This window comes from Leopardus geoffroyi, chromosome A2 (genome assembly GCF_018350155.1).
Source record: "Leopardus geoffroyi isolate Oge1 chromosome A2, O.geoffroyi_Oge1_pat1.0, whole genome shotgun sequence".
In the NCBI taxonomy this organism is placed as follows: domain Eukaryota; kingdom Metazoa; phylum Chordata; class Mammalia; order Carnivora; family Felidae; genus Leopardus; species Leopardus geoffroyi.
In genome coordinates this window covers 148990140-149017816 of record NC_059331.1, presented here as the reverse complement: position 1 = coordinate 149017816, position 27677 = coordinate 148990140, and the positions used below count along the sequence as shown (strand labels likewise).

The 27677-nt window shown below is 42.0% G+C and overlaps 1 protein-coding gene across 2 annotated transcripts in view; it reads left to right on the top strand.

Annotated features, from left to right (window-relative positions):
- Positions 1 to 16509, top strand: part of CHCHD3 (coiled-coil-helix-coiled-coil-helix domain containing 3) — a 280779-nt gene extending 264270 nt beyond the window's left edge. For both annotated transcript variants that reach the window (XM_045495678.1, XM_045495677.1), the window contains 2 exons: positions 4128 to 4263; positions 15781 to 16509. In XM_045495678.1, coding sequence (XP_045351634.1) covers positions 4128 to 4263; positions 15781 to 15804 — 160 coding nt within the window. In that variant the 3' untranslated portion in view covers positions 15805 to 16509. The remainder of the gene's footprint in view (positions 1 to 4127; positions 4264 to 15780) is intronic.
- The last annotated feature ends 11168 nt before the right edge of the window (positions 16510 to 27677 follow it).

Below are 27677 nucleotides of genomic sequence, written 5' to 3'. Positions count from 1 at the left end.
CGTGACTCCTTTAGCCTTCTGGTAGAGTGGTATGAGGAGAACTATCTCCATATTTTCCTCCGTCTCTGAAGTTACCTTCTTATCCTTGCCATTTATATTAGCAGAACTAAAAAGATGGGTAAGTAGTTTCCTCGAAATGTAAAGCTCAGACCCACATCAAAGAAGTTTCTCAGACATGAAGTAGACACAGCAGCAGTGAAGTCTGCAGATAGCTCTAAAACAGGTGGCCAGGCACCAGCGTGTCACAGATGAAGAGGAGAGCTGAGTACCGCTTATCTCAGCTTCATTTTTACCAAAATGTTTTTATGTGTCTTTGACCCTTAATGCAGCTTACAAGAAATTATGCCCAGGAAATAATCAGAGAGAAGAGTAACAACATATAACATATCCATCTCTGTTACTTTAAGCACTGAAAAATTAGGAACAGCCTTGATGTGTTTCTGTATTCTTCTCTGTTTTATTCCCCCCCCCCCCCCCGCCCGACAAAGTTTCTACAATGGCCTTGTTAGTGTAATGAGAAAATACTTGGATATATTTTCTTAGCTGCCTTTTAAGTGAATATTAGCATTAAACATTAACAAAAATGGTTTCATTGGCTACATAATGCCTACCAGGAGTGATTTTACTCTCTGTTCAAGTCTTTGGCTCTCCAGTTCTGTCGCTGAATATGGTCATCAACCCTCCTGGTCCTCAGTGCCACTGTGGGGTGGGGTAGGAAGGGTGAGGGCAGCTGCTGATACTTGAAGAAGTGAGGGAGGTGGCAGGGAACAGAGAATGAAGAGTCCAGGAACGAAAAGGAAAGTGAAGAGGGAGGATGGATATGAGGTGGGACCCATCAAAATCCCCAGTCCTTTCAAGTGACCATGAAACTTTTTTTTTTTTAACTTGTTTTTGATCAATATATATTTTCAAGTATCAACTTTATTCCACCAATTCCTTTTTACTCAATGTTTCTGGGTTACTGTCCTCTCTTTTCTTTATTACTGTTTTGAGTTCTCCATATTTATATTTCATCTTTCTCTTAACATTTGTCGTTCACCATTTCCTTTTTAAAATCTTATTTCCCTACAAAGAAATTAAATTATTTAAATGTCCCTTGCAGCCAAGATTTAATTTTCCTTCTTAGGTATCTTGAAATTCTGCCCTTTTGTTATTTTTGCCTAGTAGTGACTTTTTCCATCAGCAGGAAGGAAAGCAGTCAATAAAAATCAATCGCTGACTCAATGGCTATATGGAGGGTTGACCATAATGCATATTGGAAATGCCTTTAAACCTTTTCCTGAATGGAAGGTGCCATGGCTTGTGTTTTATGGCCTTCTAATGGTGGACGGTAATCTCATTTCACATTTTCCCAAAGTGAAAACAGTACATTAGAGCAGCATAACAAGCACTGCAGATCAATATGGAGGCAGAGCTTTGCCCTCGCAGATTAATCCAGGAAAAATGTACCAGAGGCTCCTCCAGGAAGTGGGAGACAATTATGCTGATTTCTACCCCTCTTCCCCCTTTCTACTATCTAATCATCAATAAACATTGAAATGTATACAAAAAGGATTTCAGAAGGGGTGTGTGTGTGTGTGTGTGTGCGTGTGTGTGTGTGTGTGTGTGTATTTGTATACACGCATGCATGTGCACGCGCACGCATCCACACAGGCCTACTGGACTCCCATACAGGAAATCACAGGCCCTGGAAGTGAACAGTATTGATTTGTGGTGATAAAAGTATGTTTTGACACATTTCAAATCATAAATAACTCATGGACATTAACTTGCATGACTAATAGCTCAGTTCAGTAAACGTTTATATACAACTTAAATTACCTCTTTCTAAGGAGTTCATAGTATTGAATGAATTATTCCATCACCAATAGTTTTTTAAAGGAAAAAAACCACACACTATCTTCTTTATGATGTGCAGTATGTGGAAGCTCATTCTTTACAATCTTTTCCTGTATGTTAATAAGGAAGAGCTGAATATATGATTAGGATTGTTCTAGGCTTCTTTCCCTATCCTGCTTCCCCTGCTTTTAAATCTAAGATATATTAGAAGAATGATGGTCCACAACACTAAGACAGACTATAAGCCTGTTTTCCCTTGAACTGTTATAGGCATTAGTCATATATTTGCTAGGTTCAGCTGACCTAGTGCTTGATTATATTTTATTCAATATTTATCCAGATGTGTCTTGCTATAATCAGTCAGTTCATGGTATCTTCTCTTCAAAGCACATCTTTTTAGATGCTGATGTTCATGGTAGGGGATTAGGGAAATCCATGTCCAAAAAAAATTCTCATAGACATGTGAACTTTGAAATCTTAAAGAGAATGGAAACTCCAGGGATTGGATTTAAATTCTGTTCTTAGGTATTTGGCAGAGTAGGAAGGTAATGAATGAAAAAGTAAAAGCAATGTTATGTAAAATTTGTGGGATTATTTTTTTCCTGTGTGTCTACTTTCTTTAGAAGGTAGTAAGAAGTAAATTCCCTCAGGGACCAGTAACGTGGTTTGCATGTCAGTTTTCTGTTCTAGCAAAATCTGTGTTAGCTTAGTGTCTTGGATAAAAGTAATGAGACAAATCGTCACCCAGGGGTTTCCTTATTGATGAAAAATATTCCCCCTCTATTCTGTAGGGGTTTTTTTTTAGAACCCATTTAATTTAAAATAATGCTATTTCAAGATTACTAGAGAAATAAAAAATTTAAATTTCAAAAAAAGAACTGATATGAAAGACTGGAAGCCTTTTGTACTAAACAAAACTAATTTGAAAAAATATAAATTCCTAGATTAAAAGTGATAATATTATGTATTTTTTCTGCGTGTATTTAGCCCTTATAATTCAAGTTCCTCTATAATCTTAACAAGAGTATTTTATTTTCATTTGTATAATTCATTCGGTTTATTTTGTTATCGTTTTTCAAGTATATATTTTAAGACTTTTGGAGGCATTTGTGTTTAGTACTGCATATTCACTGAAAGCAAAGATTTGTAAGTATAATTAGTAAAATTTTAGCCCAGAATTTAAAAATGTTTTTTTCTCTACCCATTTATATTCTAAGCAATTTATTGCATGACTGCTAAAAGAGGTATCCATATCAATAGCTGAGGTCACAAAGAAAATAAGACAGTCCTTACTTCTTGGGATTTGCCTCCCAGTAGATGTAGGCTAGTAAATTACACCAGGCTACGGTGTCATCAGTGTTAAGTGGAAGGTGAAAGAAGCAGTAGAAACAGCCAGTATGGGGTCAGTGGGGTCACCAAAAAGGGAGTGGTAGATTCCACCCTGAACGGAGAGTTAGTGAAGCTGTCTAGAGAAGGTTACACTTCAATACTTAGCTCAACTATTGAAAGATGAGTAAGTATTTTCCAGATATATAGGGATGGGTGGGACTTTGGGAACAGAGCATGTCCAAAATCAAGGGCAGCATGAGCAAAGACATGAAGGGGCGTGTCTGGATCAAACCCTGAAAGTGGCTTGGTCAGGCTGCGGCAATCTGAGGATTGAAGGCTAAACGGCAGGCAGAAACCTGACCCAGAAGGACTTGCCTGTTGACCTTGCATTTTATTCAGAAAGCAGGAGGGAGAAATATGGTCTCAGATTTATATATTAGAAAGAACCTTCTGGAAGGCAGTAGTAGAGGGGCAAAAGCTAAGAGACAGACTAGCTTGAATCCAGGATATGAGTGATTACAAATTAATGTGATGACAGTGAGTACAGAGAAAGAGGACTAGACTGCTGGGTCTCGAACTGTGAGACTGACTAGATATGGGCATGGAAGAGAGAAGTTAGGGCTCTCAGGTTTCTGATTCGGCCAACTGGGCTGAAGAGTATCAGTGCCATTCACCTGGTTTAGGTAGGGGTTTGGGTGGGAATGTTACAATGTCCAGAGAGGCTCGTGGTGGTATCAAATACTGCAGCTCATTTCATAGAAATCATTTACGTTACATGTATTTTTATCATGGGAACTATTTTGGTATCTTTTTTTAAGGGTTGAAGAAAATTACTTCTCAAACTTCGCTTCTACATTTGCAACATTTACATCTTATTGAATGTTTTATCCACTCTTTAGCCTTGATCTTTATTCTGATTGAAGAGCATTTGTCTCACGGGTTCCTGTTTTTGTTTTCAGGCGGTATGAGTTTCATCCTGTCTGTGCTGATCTGCAAGCCAAAATTCTTCAGTGTTACCGCCAGAACACCCAGCAGACCCTCAGCTGCTCTGATCTGGCCAACCAGTACATGCGCTGTGTCAATCAGGCCAAACAGGTGGGTGTGCAGGCCAAGCTAACTGGGGCACCAGAAGGAAGCAAGCCCAGCATCGTGGGGCAGTGGTGAGGACTGAGTGGACTAATGTGTGTGGAAAAGCTTTATAAACCAAACTAGTCCTCATCATCAAGATTTGCTCTAACACGTCCATTAGGTGCTAATTAACCTCCATCCAGGTGGTTGTGGGAAGAGTCCATATTCTCCTTATATTTAACTCATTTATTTGCAGGAAAGAAAAAGATTCTTACTAAAATAATACTTTCTCCAGTTGCTTTGAACTTTTGTCGTCCACTGTATGGTAATTGTGTCCACAAGGTCATTGCCCCATATTTCTGGGCCACTACTCAAAGACAACAAAGAGGAAAGACACAAGTTAAAGGGTCTGTAAGCAGCAAGTACTCATGCAGAGAAACACGAAACATGAAGGATCGACAAAAAAACCTAAAAACAGAAAGCCATCTTTCAAGCCCTGTTCAATCTTCTACCAGTTGGTAGAGCCCGCTGGATTGAGCAGGGAAAGGGAGGCCAGAGATAGGATTTAGGCAACACTTTCCATCTCTTTTATGTTCCTGCAGTCATTCTCTTCTCTTGAGCCCTCATTCCAGAATAATACGATGTCCACAGGACACGTGTTTTCTCCAATTCACGTGCTTTACAGAGCTAATGATAAACACTGAAGCAAATGATCATTTCTGGCAGGTCACGTAATTGCCCATCATTTAACTGGTATCATAGTTGGATATAGGTTGTTCTGACAGATAGAAATTGTTGGAAACCGTGATTCTTTGTGCTGACAAACTCCCTAGAGTTGACCTTCTGACCCAACTAAATCTAGTGTTTGAGTTACACAGCATGCCTTTCTCCAGTCTAATTTGCTGTAGTTATAATAATGCCACTTACTGTATATTTCTAACACTATAAATATCTGATATTTACGGGAGGGTTAGTATTATCTGGGTAGCTAGAAAATAACATCAACACTAGTGGAAGAAAATACAATCAAGACTTATTAAAAGCCTCCGTTTTCTTTAAAAGCCTAGTGGCTTGAGGCTTTTGCTGTTTCTTGCTTGAAGCACCACCTGTGTGGCTCCTAGTAGCATTGCCAGCGATTCTTTTCTTTAAAGGTCTTTGGTAGAAGCAATGTCGCTAATGTTATGTTAGTACATTTCATTTGTCAAAAACAGCTTCCTGATATGCTCTTAACAAGCCCCAACCTTCACTACCAATACTAACTGAAACACCTGGGACCTGCAAGCTTGACTCATGGATTTTTCTAACTTAATATTAGTGCCATATCGAGGTGGGGGTGGCGGTCAGTGCAAAGAATGGCTGTGACAAAGTGTATGTCTCTACCCCAGCATCCAACAAGCATGCCTGTGTGCACTGTGTGATTTGTAACATTACTGAAGTGGCGACTGAAAGGGTGTATGCAGTTGCCACTCCATCATGCCCGTCTGCACCTGGCCCCATGCCGTCAATGGCATATATTTATAGAATAAAACACTTTGTGAAAACGTCACATATGCCACACAGTACAGTAGGGAGTTCACACTGGGCAGATCTGGGTGTGTATACAAGCTTTGTCTTTTACTAACCCTGTGAGCTTGGGCATTGATTTTTCTCATCTGCGAACTGGGGTGATGTTATCCCCAGGGTTGTGAGGATTAGGTTTATATGAAGTATCCAGTAAATCTTATTTTTTCCTTTCCTCAGTTGTATTATTGCACGTTGAAACCACTGAACAGATCATCTCAAAGCACCAACTTATTACTAGTGATTCCAAGAGACCCCCCTTCCCCAATCTGCAATATAATTTAATATCCTTTTCAGCAGGTGTGTTTTGAGGTACTTGTTGTTTTCACAGCTCTTATATTCAAATATTAGGGAGTGTATAGCAGGTAATAATGAAAAATAAAAATCTAATAAAAAGATAGCTGTTCACATGACATTTTTATCCTAAAATGGGCAACACTGTAATGGGCAAGAAACAAGAAGCAATGATACCTTGTATTTCTGTAGGACTTTAGGTTTCAAGGTGATTTCACATCTATTTTCTTACTTCTTTTTATGACAACCAGAGATGTAAATAGAGATGCTTTTATTTTCACTGTTTTACAGTTGAAAGAATCAAAACCCAGGGAAGTTGTGACCGTAAATGTAACAACTAGACCAAGATATGCCTTGCCATAAAAACAAAAAGTTTTAAAATGGCGTTTGGTTTTTGAGTTGGGTGTGAGAAAGGACCTCCATTATCTAATACAGAAATAAGGCAGTGAGAGAAAATGTGAACGATAATCACGAAGGGAAGAGAAAAAACAGGAATAACAAATTAAGTAGTAATAGAGACTTAAGGTAACAAATAAGGTGGGATTATAAAGGCCACGAGCAAAGGTATAGCTCAGCACCGCCCTATCTTTAGAGCATGCTCAAATGGCCACAGGGCATTAATAATCAGTATTTCATGAGCACTTTTCCTCTAATACTACCTTTCCCTTTCTCTCAATGTGAAATTAGTCTAACCTTGTGACCCCGACTCTGCCCATTGGTAGAAGGGGCTTCAGCAGTATAGGGTCCTAAGTGTCAATTGTAGCAGATCCTGACTCGTTACCTCCCCTTCTTATGTTCCCTTGTTAAATCCAAAGAACAGGCTAGGCGTGCTAATGTGGAAAATGGTCAACATGACAGCAACCCATTAGGTTGTGCTGTCCATTTCCGGTGCAGTGCAAGACTTTTCCCCTTGGAATGATTCCAATAGCCAAATCCTCTCCATTTTTAAATGACTCATAAGATTGGGCTTTCACTGGTTCCCTTGAGACATTGTTCTATAGACTAATAGATTTTACTGATTGGAAAATTTCCGGATATTCCTCGGCCTTACTTTTCCTTTCTCCAGCCACTTATTCACATCAGTCTTTCTTCAGCTATTCTTAAACAATTCCTCATGGGTTCATATGAGACATTTAGATTCTTATTTCCAGTATATTAAGTTACATGTTCTTCATAAGGGTAGAGAGATAATAAATTGCTATAATTATTATTTCTAAGACTTAAAAGCTACGGGCCAGCTATATGAGGTATATCTTTTAAAAATGTAGGAGGACATTGATTGATAGACTATTGTATCTTTTATTTCTCATACCTGCTTAGCTTCAGAGCTTTCTATAAACTCTCCAAGATTGTATGACCTGATCTTACCATTAAAACCTGATTCCTATTCAATCCTGGTTTACCTACCTTACAGGAGACTACAGAAGATGGGAGAGAGATGGGGAGCCAGTGATACTTGCCACTAGTGGACCAAAATGTACCCAAGTTCTCTTTATCAAAAGGCGAGGAAGGGTATAGAGAGGGTCCCTCTCAGATCTGCATTGCTGTGTTCCCTGGGATCCCCCACCACCTTGCTGTTTTCTTGCAACATCTGGCCGCTTGGGGGATAGCATTCTTAAGGGGCAATTCAGAGCATTCAAGTGTTTTCCCACCCCTGCTGCTGACAGAATGGTACAGAAGCTGGCTGGCCTCTGGGTGAACATTCTGTATTCACTGGAAGGCAGGGTTTATGGGAAAGACCTGCTAATCTAGTAGCTAAGTAGCTGATCTAGTCATGGTGACCTGGATTTCAGTTTCTTCTTTGGTAAATTGTGGGTTTGAACCAGGTGACCCATGAGGACCTTCTAGCTGTGATACTGTGGCACTAATTCTACTTCCCTGCATGAGAACAAGAGGCCACATGCCCAGGAGCACACGTTTATGAGCACATTTCAGTCAAGAGACCTGTTGTTCGGTCTAGGCAGCACCGCTGCTTTGGGGACCTCCGGCACTTGTGCCTCTGCCTCTTAGATTCTTTTGTCAGCCTTAAACTTTCACTCCAGAAGAACAGCTGCCCTTCTCATTGGCCTGCCTGTTGCCTGGCCTCCCACAGCCGTATATCCTTTCCTTGAAGCTCATACTCCTGACAGCCCCCGGGAAGCCAGGGTGGCAGAATGAACTAGGAGGGGGTAAAAACAGTTTCTCTAAGGCAGTGTACTGAAAAACAGTTATCTCAGCACTGCCTGGCAGAACGTAGCCTTCCAGATAATAAACTCCATTAGAAAATGCAGGCTCTCTCCCTCTAGCCGGCCTAGGCTCCCCTGTGCAATGGCTTTAACCTTGTCCACCATGGATCATGGGTGGTAAAGGGAGTGTGGAGACAGAGCCAGGAAGCCAGGTCAGAAGAGCCGAGGAAAGACGGGGACTAAAAGCAAGGGCTGGACCCAGGAGATGCCAAGGGACAGAGGTCAGTTTGGAGCCTGGAGTCAGATGATGGAGGCCAGTCAGAGGGTAAACCATAGCAGAAGTGTAAATCAATAAGTGGGCAGTGGGTCAATAGCCAAGTAAGCAACTTAGTTGAAGGAAGGATCAAAATGAGGACATCTTGTAAGTGAGGCGATCCCCACCTTAAGCCAGTGCTTCCTTCTGGCATCATTGGGGACGTCAGAGAGCCACCCAGCTGTAGGGGGGGAGCATGAGGTCAAGACCCTGATAAATGAGGCTGGGTCTTAATATGAAGTTACTTAAGCCCAATGCTAATGCACCCAGTTCTTCATTTCTAAAATACAAATGACGCCTCCTATCCATGGTTAGCCTCCAAAATTAAAAACTTAAAGATCGGTGCATATGATGGAATTTTTCATGGCAGGAAGCATCAGCCTTCTTGTAATAATTTTTCTTTCTTTCTTTCTTCCTTTTTTTTTTAACATAATTTTTTTTTAACATTTATTCATTTTGAAAGGCAGAGAGAGACAGAGTGCGAACAGGGGAGGGGCAGAGAGAGAGGGAGACACAGAAACAGAAGCAGGCTCCAGACTCCAAGCTGTCAGCACAGAGCCCGGCACAGGGCTCGAACTCACAGACCACGAGATCACGACCTGAGCCGAAGTCGGCCGCTTAACCGACTGAGCCACCCAGGCGCCCCTTTTTTTTACATAATTTTTAAGTTTATTTATTTTGAGAGAGAGAGAGCGAGCGAGCAAGCAGGGGAGAAGCAGAGAGACAGAGAATCCCAAGCAGGCTTCACAATGACAGCCTGGAGTCCAGTGCAGGACTTGAACTCACAAACTATGAGATCAAGACCTGAGCCGAAATCAAGAATCAGATGCTTAACTGACTGAGCCACCAGGTGCCCTGGAAGTGTCAGCCTTCTTAAGGACATCGTGTTTTATCTCCCCACATAGTGGGTTTATGTTAGACCAGGGCTCAAATACTTCCCTGTTATTGGAGTGTGAAGAAGGCCTGAAAACCCAGTAGTCACTGTTGCTTTTGAAATCATAGTTCAAAAAAACCCAACACTAGAGCAAGCTGTATTCTCTCATTGTTTTCAGACAGACTGTAAATAACATCCGAATGACTTAATAGAGCTGGACAGAGCTTAGTGATCATGTGACCTAATCCCATCTTTTCACTTGGAAAAAATTTGCACTCAGAGTTTCGGTGATCATCTGCACATGGGGCAGAGTCCAGACCAGCACAGCCCATTCCTGATGCCTAAGCCAGGGTGCTGTTTTCTATAATACCAGGTCTCAGACATGGGGGAACATCAAAATCAGCTGGGGAGTATATTTGAATGCACTTGCCTGGCCCCATCCCTGGAGATGATGGATCAGAAGGTCAGGTTGGACCTGGACATCTGAAGTTTGAACAAATTCCCCAGGTAACTCTGTGCACCACAGTTTGACAAACATAGCTCTAGAGCACATTGGCCTAAACTGCATTCGAGGCCTTCGACCTTCAGAGGTCCTGCTAATAAGAATAAGTCTTTGTTTTCCCTCTTGAGAGTTGAGGGGCTGCCACTTCCCATCACTGCCTGTCGGGTCCGAGCCATGTGGCAGAGCTCTAATCAGACCAACCCTGGGAACTGGTTCCTGGTTCAGCCTCAGGAACAAATTGGAAGAGGTCTTGGACAGAGGGCAGGAGCCTCTTAAAATGAAGTTATTTTCTCCCCTCCTGTTTTCTCCTTTGAAACTGTAGGTAGGCCTGGGTGAAGAGCTGGCAGGAGGGAGGAAAGAGGCACTGAACCAAGGCAACACGGTCCCCTGAACAGCTCGAGGTTGTAGCTAGATCCTCTCTCGGCCCTGCTGCTTCAGTCACCCTGCTCTCTCCTGACCCACAGCAGGGGCCCCTCGCCTGATGCGGTTCTTCCGATGTCCACACACACCCACCTTCAGGGAGCACAAAGATAAATCAAGAAGGTTCATTCCCTGGGAAGACCTATGGGAGCATGTTTTTATTGTGTTTGAAGGCTTCTTTATCATCATCACCTAATGACATGTATTAATCGCCCAGCTGGGTTGCTCATATTCAGGATGACACGTGGGTGTTCCACAATAGATTTCCCGTCCTTCGGTGGGGCGGCCCTTCGGATTTGGAGTCACATCAAAGCAAACTAAATTCCAAACTTTAAGTGTGTTAACCCAGTCTCTTCTATCATAGGAACCCTTCTATCATAGGAAAGTGGTTTCAAAACCACTTTCTGAGACTAATAGTCACTTTACAATGTTTTCTTTTTTTTAATCTGGATTTAATAGAAGAAATATTACCATGGTAATAGACTCCTTCTTCCTAATAGGCATTTCTTTTCTAGTGCTTATCCTTCAAGAGCTAGAACCGCAGTATGTTAGTGTTTTGTCTATTATTATAGCAAGTTGTGTAAACAGTTAATTACCTGTAACTTAATTTGCATATTACACAGAACATTTGTCACCGAAGGAATGAAACCAGATCCACGCATGAAGCAGGAGGATAAAGAACAGCCCTTGCTGGTCAGGGACAGACAGAGAGTGAGAACACAGTAAGTTAGCTAATCAGATTTTCAGGTGGTCAGGAGTGTGTGCTCGGTGCACAGGCAAGGCTCTCTTTGTGCTCCTCATAAATTGAATTTATTGATTACTTTTGCTTCTATCTCAGAGTCTCCTCGCTGTGTCTTCACCACTCTCTTTCTTTTACTCCCACTTTTCATGTCCCTCCTTGGTAAAAACTGAGGCATACCCAGACATATTCCCATTTTAGTTCTCCCCTGTAAGCCTTCCCGCTTCCGTATCCAGCTTCAGGGGGGGCTGTTGAAATCTTGGCGAGATGTTGGGTGAGCTCAAGAGACAAGCACTCTGAATGGTATCTTTAAAACACACACACACACACACACAATTTTATTCTCTTCATGGGTATTGTTCAGCAATCCAGGGTTGCCATAATTCTTCTTAAATATATTGAGACATCCAGTAGCTGACACACGGCTGTGATAGTCAACCCCTTCAAGAAAGCTATGATTCGGAAAACAGTTGATGAGATGACTGTGTAACAAAAATATTTGAGGAAAACAGTTAAGATCATATTAATAAATGGAAATGACAAGCAATCTTTGGTCTCCAAGGGCACTGCTCTTGTCTGATGGTGCGAGCTGCCAGCTGTTCCTTCCTCGGTGGCTGGGATCAGGAAAAGACTTGGGGAGAGAGCAGTCTTGATGCCTGAGCCGTCCCCTCCTTTTGGTAGTTTACCCAGCTGTTTTTAAAAGGGGTTTCTGCAGGCCCATATACGTGAATGATGAGCAAATGCGAGGAATTTCTTTCTCCACATTAAGATGAAGTGTTAGCAGTTCCTTAAATGAAGGAAGCAATTTTTTTTATAACTTGCAAATCTTCTCCCTGGTTCTTCGGGGAATTTCCTATGTTAATTTATGCAGTGTTAAATTTATGCAGCGTTGAAATTCAGCCCAACAGCAGCTACTTACAGAACCAATACGGAGATTGTGGGAGAACCTATAAGGTGACACTAAATGACACAGACCTTTCCAGGCCTTGGGATCCCTCCAGCCAGAGGTCCTCAGGCCTAGGTTTTGAGCAGGTTTTATTGCATAGTTACAATACAGTAATAACAGAGTGTTTTGCCAGTTTAGTTTTTAAAAAATTTCAACTTGACGTTGTATTTATTGCTGTTTCTCTGACCAAAGTGAGCAGGTTTTGTACCGACCTCTGCCACTGTTTGGTGGCATCTGAGTGCCACTACAGTTTACAGCCTGTGTGTAGACCAGCCCTAGACCTTCCCTTGTTCTTGTGTCTTCAAGGAGCCACCCGTGAATTAGCTGAACTGCTGTGCTATCTTTGAAAATTAGAATTTTAATACATGTAGCAGGCCATTCTGTGAATGTGGTGATTTCTCTGTGTTTTGTACTTGCTCCAAAATGTTCCTGTTCGTCTTTTTGTCAGACTGGCCCACTGATCATCAAACCAGCCATGGCCTCGCTTGTCTCTCTTAAATTTAAGAGAGTCCAGGGGCGCCTGGGTGGTTCAGTTGGTTGAGCGTCCAGCTTCAGCTCAGTTCATGATCTCGCAGTTCATGAATTCAAGCCCTGCGTCAGGCTCTGTGCTGATAGCTCGGAGCCTGGAACCTGCTTCGGATTCTGTGTCTCCCTCTCTTCTGCTCCTCCCCTGCTCACACTGTGTGTCTCTCTCTCTCAGATATAAGTAAAGATTAAAAAATACATATTTTTTTTTTTTTAATTTTTTTTTCAACGTTTTTATTTATTTTTGGGACAGAGAGAGACAGAGCATGAACGGGGGAGGGGCAGAGAGAAAGGGAGACACAGAATCGGAAACAGGCTCCAGGCTCTGAGCCATCAGCCCAGAGCCCGACGCGGGGCTCGAACTCACGGACCGCGAGATCGTGACCTGGCTGAAGTCGGACGCTTAACCGACTGCGCCACCCAGGCGCCCCAAAAAATACATATTTTTAAAAAATTTTAAGAGAGTCTGAAATTCTTACATAATCTGGTTAAAAAATTACCCATATGTATTTGGATGGCGTTGCAGGAAGAACAGTAAGATTCCCTAGACTCTGGAAGAACTCTTTAGCTATTGCTTTAATTACATTGTGGTCAGTGTGGATTATTTTGCAACATTTGAAAAGAGTAACACGTTGTCATATAGTGATCGTAACCATAAGACCTAAACTGTAGTATGAGGCACAGCCATGTAATCTTGACCAGGAAGATAATTGCTTAAAGTTCCCATTGGTATGTTGAAGAAAGTAGTGAGTGTATAACTCCAAAATGCAAAATGGCATCACTCATAAAGTGATCATTTTCTTCGGTAATGAAATGCCTTTCGATGGGCTCGGTATAAATCTGCTTCATACTGACTTCTATTTTATATTAACGTGTGATGTTGTGGTGAGGTCATCTATATATCTGGAATCCATGGTTTCCTGTCCAAGTAGCTGGACATGTGGTGGTTGTCTCATGCAGATCAAGCCACAAATGGGTGAGGATAAATGAGATGCTGTGATACTGGGACATTGTCTGGTGTGACTCTTACATCGTAGGTGCTCAACTTTTAATTTTTCCAAAGGATGCAGAGCTTATGTGAATGCTGGGTTTAAGAGAGAACTCATGTTTCAGTGCTTGGTTTCCAGACAGCTCTGCTGAGCAATCTTCTGCTTTATCTGTGTTGTCTTTCCTGTTTTCTCTAGATGCATCTGGCTTTTCTAATTTACTTCCTCCTTGAATGTATCATCTTTATGACCATTTCTGTGTGTTCTCTCTAAACTCGTTTGCCTGCTTTCATATCTGTTCTTTTGTGCTCTGTGGCCATAGCCTTAGAAACGTGTAATCCAGGATGAGTTAGGATAATCCTTAGGATAATCTATCCATCCTGTGCTTTTGTGACCCAACATGCTCTCTTATTTGTCCTTCCACTCTTTCTGTTCTGCTTTTCTATTTCAGTCATCATTCTTCATCTTTGGCCTTAAATCTTTATCTCTAAAGACAGTTGACATCTCTTTTCAAGTTTGCAACTTCCTTCTAGACATTTCCATCTGGGATTTTTTACAAACCCCAAATTTAAGTCACCTTCCTCATTCCCAAACTGGCTCCTCCTACTGTTTTCTCTTTCTGTTGGTGGCACCACCATTGTCCCTGTCACTGAGGATCACCATACCTTTGGTATCACCACCTCTCTTTTCCTTCCCCTGTCTTTTTATGGTTCTCTCCCATTTCTCATCCCCACCCTTGCTTGATTCCTAATCTGCCTCCACCCTGGTCTTCTTCACTCCAGACTCTTATCTCTTGGATCCATTAGGCCATGGACATCAGGGGAACCTTCCTAAATGGCATTTTCCTATTTAAAGACATGTTGGATTCTCAGGTTTTTTCCCAGAGACCAATAGGAAGTAAGTATCTTTGCCAGGCTTTTCCTCTAGTTCTGCTCATCTCTCTCCTCTGCCCCCCACACATACTGGGCTTTCTCCTACCTCCGAATTGTTGCCGCTGCTTCCTGCCCTCACCCCTCCTCAACCTACTCCTGGACCTTCTGTCTAGCTTCTGAAAGGCTCTGAAAGATGGTCTGAAAGGTCTCTTAGAAGCCTCCTCTGACCACTCCAGCTCTAGAGAGTTTTCTTCTTCTGAATGAGGCAGAACCACTCACTCCTCTTTTAAACTGTTACCTTCTCTGTTACCCAAGAAACTGGGAAACAGGCGGGAGGCAAAAATTATTTTTTCTCTGTATTCTTTTATCTTGAATAAATACTTGAATCTTGAATTTTATACTGTGTGTATGTATTACTTATTCAATAAAATCAACTTTTAGCATGTATTTAGCAAGTATGTTTTTTTAAAATAGCCAATTATTACATTATATTACATCTTAATTTTCCATGGGCATGTCTGTTGGTTTCCCTGTAACACCTCACTCAGTCTAGTGATTACCTAGTGGGAACTCAGCTAAGAGCTGAGTGAGTAAATGGCTGGAAGCATGGGGGGGATCTAGGGAAGAAAGTGTGAACAGATGAGCTAGAGGCAACCTAGCCTCTTCTTCCTAAGTAATTTCAAAACTAAATGGGAAAGCATCACTTTTGTCTTTTAAAGCTTCCTAAGAATGGAGAGAGTATATATCTTCTGTCCTGGCTAGTTAGAGAGTTTTAATCTGATACTTGAGAATTCTTCCCATTTACCACCCCCTACCCCCATTCACAAAAATAAATAAATAGAATATAGGGGCCATTTTTGCAATTTGGGAATAGATACTTATCTTCGTAGCTCCATCCAGCATTATGAACTCATGAACATCTGCATTCTGCCTGGAGTGAGCAGAGATTTCTGGGAGAGATTCTTACCCTCTCAGAACCTTCGGGGTTTAACCTCCACTCCACACCAGTCCCTGTGGCCACCAGAAATACTCCCACACATTTCCAGATGTCTCTAGTAGTGAGAGAACACACATGTCCGGCACTCCCGACCCCCGACCCTGCAGTCCAGACCATGCTCACTCTTAAGGTTCAGCTTGGTATGGTGGTGGGGGTGGGGTCATTTGGAGATTATTCATGATTAAGCAGTGGTGTTCTTTAAAGGTAGTAATATTTTGAGAGCATGGAGCATACACCTTGTTTTTTCTGTTTTTGAGTAGATCTTTGAAAAGTAATACAAATAGTACTAAATAGTTACTGCCATTTTTCGGTCCCTCCTGCTAAAACCCATGCTTTCTCTTTCTCTTGCAGAGCATGCTTGAGAAGGGAGGATAAACTCAACGTTTAGAACAAGCAAAACTCCTCAACGTTAATTCCAGAGGCGGAACATTTTTTTTTTTTTTTCTAGTGAGAAAGTAACCCATTTAAAGAGAAGACGATTAAAGAGAAGCACCAGAGAGCAGATTCAGCCGAAGCACATCCCAGTTTGAGTAGCTGCAGTGTGAAAAGCCAAGGCCTAGATCAGGTATCTGCCAGCAAGGACACTGCAGTGTTAGTCAACCCATTTATGACCATTAAAAGAGAAAGGCACCCCCTCCTCCTTTTTAACTTTCTATTCTTACCAGGCTCCATGGTTTGGTGAACGTTCACCAAACAAAGCTGGGGTCTGGGATGGTGGGGGGCGGAAGGGGGGACAAAGTAATTAGAGTGGGGAGGTGGGAGGGGCACCAAACCTCCCTCTCCGCCCAGCGGTGCTGGGTAGAATTGTCTAGGCTGTGGCACGTTGTTTTTCTCTTGTTCCTTTCTCCCCTTACTATATAAGAGCTACTTCATTTTAACTTATTATAGTGATCATGTAAGTAAGACAAAAAGGAGAGAAAAATGTACCTCTTTTACTGGAATGATGTTTATGATTACAAGTGAAATAAGGCATTTTTTATCCTCATAAAGGCAACCTTGGCTTATACAACCTCTTCTCGATCATGAATACTGACATCTTTACTTCACTCACTATCAATAATAAATATATTTTCCGACGAAGACTGGCATTGTAGCCTGGGGCCTCGCGTATTCCTTTCGTTGGGTTAGATGCTTATGCATAAGGGAATTGAGTTGATTTATATTGTTATTAATTTGCATTTATGCTGTACCTTTCCTCTAAAAAGCTCCAAAGTACTTTGCAGAGCCTCAGACAGTCAAGAGATTCTTCTAACTTGCCTCTCAGCTAGGTAGGATTCAGTAAGATCTTTACAAATTGCATGAACCTTCCTGTCTATGGGATGACTTAAGTCACCCCGCCTGGGGCAAGAACTAGATTAGATAAGCTTGGTTACTAATGTCTGACCCTGCAATACTATGAAAATGTTAAAAAAAACAAACAAACAAAAACCCCAAAAAAACAGCCTTGCAGTTTTTCCTCTTTCCAGTTTCATTGAAACTTCTTGATTATAACTCCTTTTTCTACCAGAGGATTGGTGCTTCCATCATGGATTTTGGTAAGTTGGAAGTTAGTGTTCACACAGAAGCATTCTAATGGAAAGGTCCTTGCGGGATACACATGGAAAAGAAACCGCCAGTGCTCCGTGGGGTCACCTAAGTATCTTTTGTCATGTAGAAGTTTTATTCCGTTTTTATTTTGATACATAAAGCGAATTTAGCAAAATGAGTAAGAATACAGGCTCTGGAATAAGGAGCATCTGTATTCGGATGGTGGCTCTGCTTCTTACGACCTTGGGACTAACAAGTCACATAAGTGTACAGATCCTCTGATTCTTCAACTGGAAGCAGATGGGAAATTGAAGAACCTGCCTTGTAGGCTTCTGGTGAACAGTCGGAAGAATGCTTGCCACGTACATTCATTCCGGCCCAGTATATGTTGTTGTTGGTTTGTGTGATTACTCAGTAAACTGGTATTTGGAGTTGGGAGCGTGGAAAGAATATCCACATTCCCAGATTGCCTTTTACTTAGAGGCAGTCAGGATGTACTCGTGTTGGGAAATTTCAACCAACCCCCATATATGTAAGTGTGGCGTTTTCGTTCCTTTTAATTCCCGAGTTGGCTCCATTTGAATGGCATCTTCGTGTACCCTTATGGACACACACTGTGGACCTGATGTTGATTCTGAGTGACGTTGGTGACTCTCCTACCATAATCACTGAGAGGCTCTGTGATTACTGTTTAATGAAGGTTTGGGGGCTTTGTTTGTTTGTTTATTTTTGTTTTGTTTTTTATTTTTTTTTGCTTTCTTGATGATGCAAAATAAGTTGAACTCACTTAAGTGTGAATGGAGGAAGCATGGGTAACTTGAGCAGCACATTTGGCCGCTGTCAGGATGGGATCCAGGTAACTGCCTGGGAAAAAGATAGGTACACAAAAACAAGTGTTTATGCAGTGACTTGCTGTCGTGTTTGCAAATCAGCTAACTCACAAACTCCCTGCTATACTGTTTTGTTTTGCAATTGAGAGCCAAGAACTTGGCACATCCCAGGCTGCCAGTATTGTCACTGGCAGAGAAATGCAGCACTGAAGAATCCAGCATTTCAAGCTGGTTAAATACAATGAGAACGGGAGGGTGGTTTGTCAGATTATTAATTTATTATTCTGATAAACATGACAGTACAAGGGGGAAAGATACCACTTTGGGGGAAATAAAAGAGATGATGCCTTTTCTGCACCTTTGGAGAGCTCCTTGCTGACAGCATCACAGCTCTGTTCAGGTCACTGTTGACTTTAGGACAGGTGCCTGGGAAGAATGTTGTGATTTATGAGCATCATGGGAGTGACCTGCTCCAATCAGTTTCTCCGTGAGGTAGAGCACATCTTGAACCACAGTAGATGAGCTCTCAAAATCAAGAAGAATAGAGTATCCTAAAAGTTGGTCACAGTAGCAAATGTCTTCTAGAAGACAGCTGGGTCAGACCAGTACAAAGTCCTCTCTTTGAAGAGGTGGTAATTTATTACAGAAAACTTGCCAACATGTGATAGCTAAAAAAAATTATTGGCTAATTGTCATTAGTAGCAAATGTAGACTGCTAAAAGCCAGATGCTTGTGGCCTGCTGGTCAACCAATGAGACTCTGTAGCAGCTCTGAGTTGTATTCTGCTTAGAACTGAGCAAGCAGCCAGATGGCTTTAGTTTCTCTGGCTTAGGAGCTGGGAACCTGTGGTTCTTAGCTTGATGTCTTTTAACCCACGTATATAATTGCTTTTGCCAGAAACTCACAGGGTAATTCTCTTTTCCCCATTTCGGTGAGCTGTTGGAGCTGACCCTTTCAAGATTTAAGAATTAGAGCAGGTGAAGAACAATCAAAAGGGTAGCAGTAACGTACTGTGATTCAGACCAAGTGAACTGAAAACCAGGAGTTTGTTTTGAGTTAATATTCTTGAAAAGCTAACACTTTTCTTTTAGAGAGAGAGCGTGTGAGTTGGGGAGAGGGGCAGAGGGAGAGAGAGAGAGAGGGAGAGAGAGAGAATCTCAAGTAGGCTCTGCCCTCAGCATGTAGCCCGACGTGGGGCTCACTCCCACAACCCTGGGATCATGACCTGAGCCAAAACCAAGAGTCGGACGCTCAACTGACTAAGCCACCCAGGCGCCCCAAAAAGCCAATACTTTGAATGAATGAGTTCATAATCCATTCTGTCACTGAGCCCCTACTTGGGGCTTCATCCCCTTCTCATCCATTTCTCTGCTTGCCCCCCTCTGTCTTTTCCATATGTGTTTCCTCTTCTAGCTTCTTCTGTCTCTTTAAACTTCTCTCACCCTACTTGGCCTTTCAGGTCCAGCTCCTGGGAGGTGTTATTATGAGAGTGCCGAGGGCATTATCTTGGGGGCAGAGTCTTGGGCTCTTACTCTGCTTCTGCTGCTCTTGCCATTTGGGGCAAGTCATTTCTCAGGTTTTTCACTGTACCGTCTCTCTGTCTCTCTGTCTCTCTCTCTCTAGACATAGACATAGATAGATAGATATTTCTTGTTGTATTCTCTCTCTCTCTCTCTCTCTCTCTCTCTCTGTCTCTCTCCAGGTATTTCTAGCCTCAGTATTGCTGGAAGAACCACACCCCTCCTCCCCACTCTCCTCCCCCCCAAGTTGAATTACTTTAGGAAAGTTGTCATCTGAATCAAGTCTTCCACTTTTCCTATCAGTTGTCTTGAACCTTCCAAATAGACCTGCAGCCTTATTCTTGTTTTTAGGTAAGCTCCGTGCCCAATGTGGGGCTCAGACTCATGACTCTGAAGGTCAAGAGTTGCACGCTCTACTGTCTGAGCCAGCCAGGTGCCCTAGACCTGCAGCCTTCTTTGGACCATGATTATATGCCCTGTATTTATGGAATAGTCCAGTATTAAGCCCAGTTTATTTATTTATTTTTAACGTTTGTATATTTTGAGAGAGTGTGCATGCACGTGAATGGAGGAGGGGCAGAGAGAGAGAGAGAGAGAGAGAGAGAGAGAGAGAGAATCCCAAGCAGGCCCCGTGCTGTCAGCCCAGAGCACGACACGGGGCTCAAACTCACAAACTGTGAGATCATGACCTGAGCCAAAATCAAGACTCGGACATTTAACCAACTTAGTCACCCAGGTCCCCCAAGCCCAGTTTAGATTCAAAACATATGGTCACCATATTTATGGGTTTTCAGTTAAGTTAACTGAAACTGTTAAGTTCCCAAAACTCCCTCAAAGCAAGTCCACCCTAGGTGGGAAATTAATGGAATGCCTCAAACCTCTTGAAGTGAGTGTGATTGGGCAAGGCCTCCATACACTTCAGAGAGTTTCCAATGCAGACAAGCTGGACTTCCCTCACCTATTTATTCCTACATGATCTCCCAGCTCCCTCTCCTGGGAGGATCCCTACTGAGCTGTGGTCACCGTCCCTTGGTCGAGAAAGTAGTGTGCTTTGAACATAACTGTGTCTTCAAAGTAAGTTACCTTTCCATAATGGCTTTTAAATGCAAATGTGGGAACCAGAGGTCAGTGGCCAGTTGGCAGGGTTCCTACTGCTTCTCTGCTCTCGCTATGCCTCTCCTTCCTGGGCTTCGTCCTGGCACACATAACAGCCTTCCCCGGGCCTAGAGCCTCCTGCAGTGCCCTTCCTGTCAGGCCTGCCCACTGACCAGGCTGCTTCTAGGCTCTCCTCAGTGGCCGCAGCACAGGTTGCTAGCCTGTGCTCACTCTGTCTTCCCATTGCTGGCAAATATATGAAATCGGGGTTGAGGACCAGGTGACTGGGGCCAGCTGCTCATTATCCGCCTGTGCAGCCCAAGGTAAAACCATTTTCTTCATTTCGTAGCCACAGGCTGCTTCCCTCAGTCAGCTCAAACCAGAAACCGAGTGCCAGCCAGCCTGCAGATTTCAGCTTTGCTTTGTCTCTCTTCCTGAGGCAATGTACACCCTAGCTTCAGAAATTCGTCCACAGAGTCATTGAAAATACTCTTCAACATAGGGTCAAAGTGGCCGTGTCGTCTTATTTCCAGCTTGGAAGACAGGCTGCAGAGCAAGCACCCGTGACTCTGCTTTAGCTGAGGGTGAATGGGACGGCCGCTCACCTGCTGGTGAGAGTTTATTTTGAATTACCTTGGTGTTCTTAAAATGCCTTTGCAGCAGCCGCATGTTCAGTGTGAACCCCAAATAAAAGAGCCCACACTCATCACTCTTGGGTGTATAACACAGCACTTGGAAATCTCAGTAGCTAAGGCAAAAGGTGATTTTCTTCTATTAGAAATGAATTTACCAGTGAAGTTAGAGAGATGTTAGTGTGTAGAAGCAGAAGAGGAATTACGGATCCCCATTGCGTGATGCTCTTTCAGGAACATCAGAAGTTACTGTCCTGAGTTTGTATACCCACTTACAGCTTCCTCCTCAGTGTAGGAGTGGCTTGTTCATCACCTTGTGGATCTACCCACACCACTCTGCTCACCACTGCTGCATTCTCTTCCACCCCGGGGGAGGTGGTTTTCAGCCACAGTGCCATGCCACACTGGCATTGACTGAATCATCCACACATTGATGCAGCAGAGCCTATCTTTGTGCCCTAGGCACTGTCCCCCGAGTCAGGGATACAGGGATCAACATGATAGAGAGGGTCCTGGCCTCCCGGAATTTACACTGGGTGGGGGGTAGGGGAACTGAACAATAAACCCAATGGCAGGGCAAGGACTAGAGAGTTCAGGGAGAGGGAAGAGGGCTTTGGAAGGCGGGGGGATTGGTACTATGTAAGCTTGAGTGGTGAAGATAGCTAGAAAGAGGTGACAGCTGAGGAGATTCTTGAATATAGTGAGTGGTGCATTCCAGGCTGGGGAGAATAGTAAGCACAAAAGACCCGAGGTAAGAAAAAGTTTGGTGTGTTAGGGGAACAGAAAAGGGGTCCTTGTGGCTTGAGTGGAGTGAAAAAGGCAAATGGTATTGGGAGACGAGTTCAGGTAGGCAGGGTCCAAACAGGTGGGACCTCTTTGTCCATGGACAGAATTAAGTCTTACTCTTAGTGATTAAAAGCATTGGAAGATTTGGTGCAGGGCCATTAATTGATCTGATTTACATTTCTAAAGGATCACTCTGGCTGCTATGGGAAGAACTATCTGAAGTTTGGGTTAAGTGGAAACTGAGAGAACATTAGGAGGTGATTGCGCTAATGATGTGCTGACTTGGTGCTAGGGTGGTAGCAGTGGAGAAAGTGAGAAGTCCTCAGATTTTGAACATCTATAGATAAAAGTAGACCCAGTAAGACTGACTATGGCTTTAGATGGAGGGTGTGAAGGCAAGAGGAAAAGTGTAAGAACCCCAAGATTTGCCTGAGCAACAAGCTGAGTGGTGGTACCATTTACTGGGATGGAGACACAATACTAGCAAGATGGAGGCAGGGGCAGGAATTGAGGGGTTGATTTTGATCATGTTACATTTAGTATGCAAATTACAATTCCTAGTAGAAATGCTGAGTAGGCTCTTTGGTAAGCGCTGGGACTAGATAGAAGATGGAGGAATCCGTGTGGACGTGAGGCAGAGCCTTGGCACTGATTATGCTCACCTAGGGGGTGAACAGAGGACTTAGCCCTATGGCTCTCAGGAGAGAAGTAAGCAGAGAGAAATATGTGATTGGCCACTGAGGAAGGGGACAAACCAAGGCCAACTTAAAGGCCAAGGGAAGAAAGTATTCAGAGGAGGAGGGAAGGCCCAGCTGTGTTAAAAGCTGCTGATGGGTTGAATTAGCCAATGGATTCAGCAATATGAAGGTTACTTGACAAGAGCCATTTTGGTGACTGTGGTAATGAAAGCCTGGTCCAGGGGGTTGAGGAAAGAATGGGTTTGGGAAGTGGAGGCAGCAGAGGCAGCACTTCTGAGAAGTTTTACTAAAAGGAGGAGAAGTAGGTGGAAGAGCTATGAGGCTCTAGGGAGCTTTCTTTTTAAGATGAGATATTTTAGCCCTTTTTGTATGCCAGTGGAAATAACCAGAAAGAGAAGAGAAATTCAGTGAAATGTTTCTGAGCAAGCAGGCCAAGAGGTGGGGATACAGTCTTGGATGGGCACAGTTTGTCCATTGTGATAGGAGGGAAGGTCGAGTTCATGAATATAGATGTAGACAGTCTATGGGTTTGGTCATGAGAGGATTAGGTCATTTCCTTCTGATGGCTTCTATTTTTTGATGAGCCACGAGGAGTGTCTCAAGTTAATGTTCACCAGTGATAATTAAGGTAGCTGAGTGCTTTCTTTTCTTGCTTCCTTTTCTTCCTTACTGAACAACTCAGTCCAAAATCCATTAGGTGGGATCTCTCAAGGAAGGCCTCCAGGCTAGAGGTTGCGGTGATGGTGGCCCACATCGGGATGCCTGAGCAGAGTGAGGAAGGACGTCCATTCCCGGTAGGGGAACTTTACAATGTTGTGTCAGAGCCTGAGTGATTGGAGGAGGGTGGCTGTATTGGTAGGGAAAGAATAGAGTCAGTAGCAACAGGAAAGTGGTTACATACAGTGGATACTGATCTAATAAATATATTGAATGAAGATGATGAGAGCCAACTTCTTACTGTCAGATGAGGGAGTTACAAAGATGGAAAAGGAAAAAAAATAAGATGAAGTCTGTGGTTATGGTTTGGAATTGGAGGTATGGGTGTGATTATGGTTTTAAATATATATGGGTACAGAAATAAGTGTAGATATAAATGTGTGTGCATATTTATATGTACATATACCACTGTATATATTAAGTACATATATGTGTATTTATATTTGTATGTATATTCATACATATATTCTTTAGCTGTGTCACTCACTTAGAGGACTGGGAAGCAACAGCATCCTAATAGCAATGAGCATCCCAGATGCCCAGATCTTGGTTTCTAAATACCATCCGCCATGAAAAGGAACCATATCTTCTTGAAGAAGTGACTAACTCCAGGGCTGGGGCAGGGAAAATACAAGATGGGAACATATCAAAAGGACAGAGCCAACTTGAAGGGAATATCATTGTTCATAACTGGAACACTTTAAGTATCAAATATTGAGGGTAATCCATGGAACAGGTACCTACCATGGGCAGGTAGGGTTCATACTGATAAATAAATGGATGAATAGATAGGGAGAAGGGAATACTTCTTCCTTAAGATAGAATGTAAATATAGGAAAAGAACTAATTGCATTATAAAATCATCACTAGAAACCATTTCAGTAATAATTCACCCAAGAAACATCAATGGACATTAATACTAGGGGTGAAAATTTTTTAAAGAAACATAGTCTCAAACTGATGCCCAACTTACGAAATATAAAAGTAAAAAGAGTAACCTTGCAGTAAAGAAACCTGACATAAACCTTAATCAAGTGTGCAACATTCCCATTCCAGTAATGTGTCAAATCAAGATCTGATGAGACGCAGTGAGAAGAACACAACAGCGTCACCTCTGTGATATTCCTACCAAAAAGTCCAGAAATGTACAGCCTGATCTAATCACGCAGAGACAGCAGACAGACCCAGAGTGAGGGACATTATACCAAAGGCCTCCAAAGTGTCAAAATTCCAAAAACCAAGAAAAAAAACTGAAGAACTATTCCAAATTGAAGGAAACAAAAGAGACACAATAATAACAGTACAGTATGTGATCCTAGACTGGATCTTTTGCTGTAAAAGCCATCTTTGGGATACTTGGTAGACCTTGAACAGGGACTGGACTATGGATTGGATGATAGTAAGGTGACTTTTTTTTTTTTTTTGGATGATCATATGATGGTTATGTAGGAGACTATTCTTGTTTGAGGTACTTGGGGTGATGGGGCACATCTCAGCAACTCACTCTTAAATGGTTCAGGAAAAAAAGTTACTTGTACTATTCTTGAAACTTTTCTAGAAGTTTGAAATTTATTTCAGAATCAAAAAAGAATTATAAAGTAGCCATGGGTAAAGAGATTCACTTTTAAAAAAATTTTTAAAAAGGGATGGCTAAGAACTTTTTTGAAGAACTAGATGAGAGGACCTCCTGTTCTAGAGTCATTATCAAGTTACACTATTGAGGAGTGAATGACCTTGGACAGATAGTGGAATAGCATAGGGTGTCCACAAACGAAATGGCGCATAGGTGAAAGGTTGGCTTATATCCAAGGTGATACTGCAGGCCAGAGAGGAAGGACTGGTCTTTAAAACACATGTCACCTCACACCTATTTGAGTGGCTATTTAAAAAAAAAAAAAAAAAAAAAAAAAAAAGACAACAAATATTGGCAAGGATGTGGAGAAAAGAATACCCTTGTGCACCTTTGGTGGGGATGTAAGCTGGTGCAGCCACTATTGAAAATAGTATGGAAAGTCCTCAAAAAATTAAAAATAGAACTGCCATATGATCCAGAAATTCCACTTTTGGGTATTAACTGAAGAAAATGAAAACACTAACTCAAAAAGATATATACACCCACGTTCATTGCAGCATTACTTACTACAGTTATTAACCATAATGACCAAGATAGGGAAGCGACCTGTGTCCATCAAGAGATGAATGGGTGAAGAAAGGATCTATGTATATACACACACCTGGGATATTATTCAACCATAAAAAAGAGGGAAATCCTGCCATTTGGGACAACATGAATGGCCCTTGAGAACACTATGCTAATCAGAGAAAGACAAATACTGTATGATCTCTCTTACATGTGGAATCTTAAACCCAAGCTCATGGATACAGAGAACAGATTGGTGGTTGCAAGAGGTGTGGGAGGAGGGATGGGCAAAATGGGTGAAGGTCGTCAAGGTACGAACTTCCCAGCTATAAAATAAATCATGAGAATGTAACATACAGCATGGTGATTATAGTTAATAATACTGTATTGCCTATTTGAGAGTTACTAAGACAGTAGGTCTCAAAAGTTCTCATTACAAAAAAAATGTGTAACTGTGTGTGGTGATGGATATTAGACTTATTGTTGTGAATTTTTCACAGTATATACAAATATTGAATCATGTTATACACCTGAACTATTATAATTGTATATGTCAGTCATATCTCAATAAAAGTATATATAGTGCTGTGTCAATTTGATATCTACATGGAACACGGAAGGGAAATTGGACCCTACTTCATTCCATACTCAGAGGTCAATTTTAATTGGAGCGCATTTAAATGAGTAAGTAAAACACTAACACTTCCAGAATACAATGTAGAAGAACAGCTTCGTGACCTCAGCATAAGGGAATATTTCTTAAACAGGATATTAAAAAGACATCATAAGGGAAAAGGTTGATAAATTGGATCACTTCAAAATTAAGAATTTCTGTTCATCAAGACACCATGGAGAGTGAAAAGGCAGGCCTTAAGAGAGAAGATACTTGTGAAGCGTAAGCCAACAGAGGGCTCGTATCCAGAGTATATAAAGAACTACAAATCAGTAAGAAAAAGGCAACTGAACAGAAAAATGAGCAAGAGACCGAAATAAGCACTTCACAGAAAGTAAATATCTAAATGGCCCATAAGCATATGAAATGTACTCAACAGCATTACTAATTAGGGAAATGCAAATTAAATTCACAATGAGATGTCACCATTTACCACCAGAATGGCAGAATTTTAAAAACATGGAAACTATGGAGTGTTGACAAGGATGTGAAGCAACTAGCTTCTAATACATTGCTGGTAAGACTGCAAATTGGTGTAGCCAGTTTGAGGAATAAGTTGGCATTATCTGTTAAAGCTGAACATACTGCCTTAGTTATAACAAAACTACTCTAGAGGACTGGCTTTTAACATCAGAACAAAACAACAGAAATTTCTCTCTCACAGTTGCGGGGCTGTGAATTCCAAGATCAAGGTGCCTGTCTGGTGCAGATGTGCTCCTGGTTCTTAGATGGCCATTTTTCTCCCTGTACCCTCTGGTGGCGAAAGGGGCAAGGGGTCTCCATGAGGTCTCTTCTATAAGGGCACTAATCCCATTCATAGGTGATCCACCCCCATGACCTAATCACCTCCCCTAGGTCCCACTTACAAATACCATCACACTGGGGATTAGGTTTCAACATTTGATTTGGGGAGGACGCACACTCATTCTATAGCACATACTCAGGACTGATGACCCAGCAATACCATTCCTAAGTACATCCCAGAGAACATCCAATAGCATTCATAATAGCTACAAAGTGGAAACAACCAAATGTGCCTTGTAGTAAAAATGTATATATGGAGGCATGTGGACTTCTGTACATTAATACAGATGAATGAATCACGGCTACATGGAAACATGGGCGATTCTCACAAATGTGAGGAAAAGAAGCATTAAAGAATACATGTCGAATAATTCCATTCATTAAAACTTCTCAAAAAGGCAAAGTATGTGATAGCGTTTATGAATGGATACTTATGTGGTAAAACTATACAGAAAAATGAAATATTATTTCATAAATGCATAGGAGTTAACTTTCTGGGGGTCACAGGGGGTATTGATGAGAAGGGACACAAATGGGTCTTCAAGCGTCCTGGTAGTATTCTTTCTTTGCCTGAGCGGTTAATGGATCTATTTCTGATAATTCACTGGGCTGTACATTTATGTGCTTACTGTGTCTTATACTTCACAATAAAAAGTGCTCAAAATAAATGTAAAGAGGTTTAAGGTTATCCCTATGACAAAGTCATTTCTGCTCCCTTGACAATACTTACTAATTAGCACCTGATATTCAAGGGTATTTTGAGCCAAGCACTGTATTAAGCATTTTATATACATCATCTTTTATTGCAGTAATCCTCTAAGTTAGG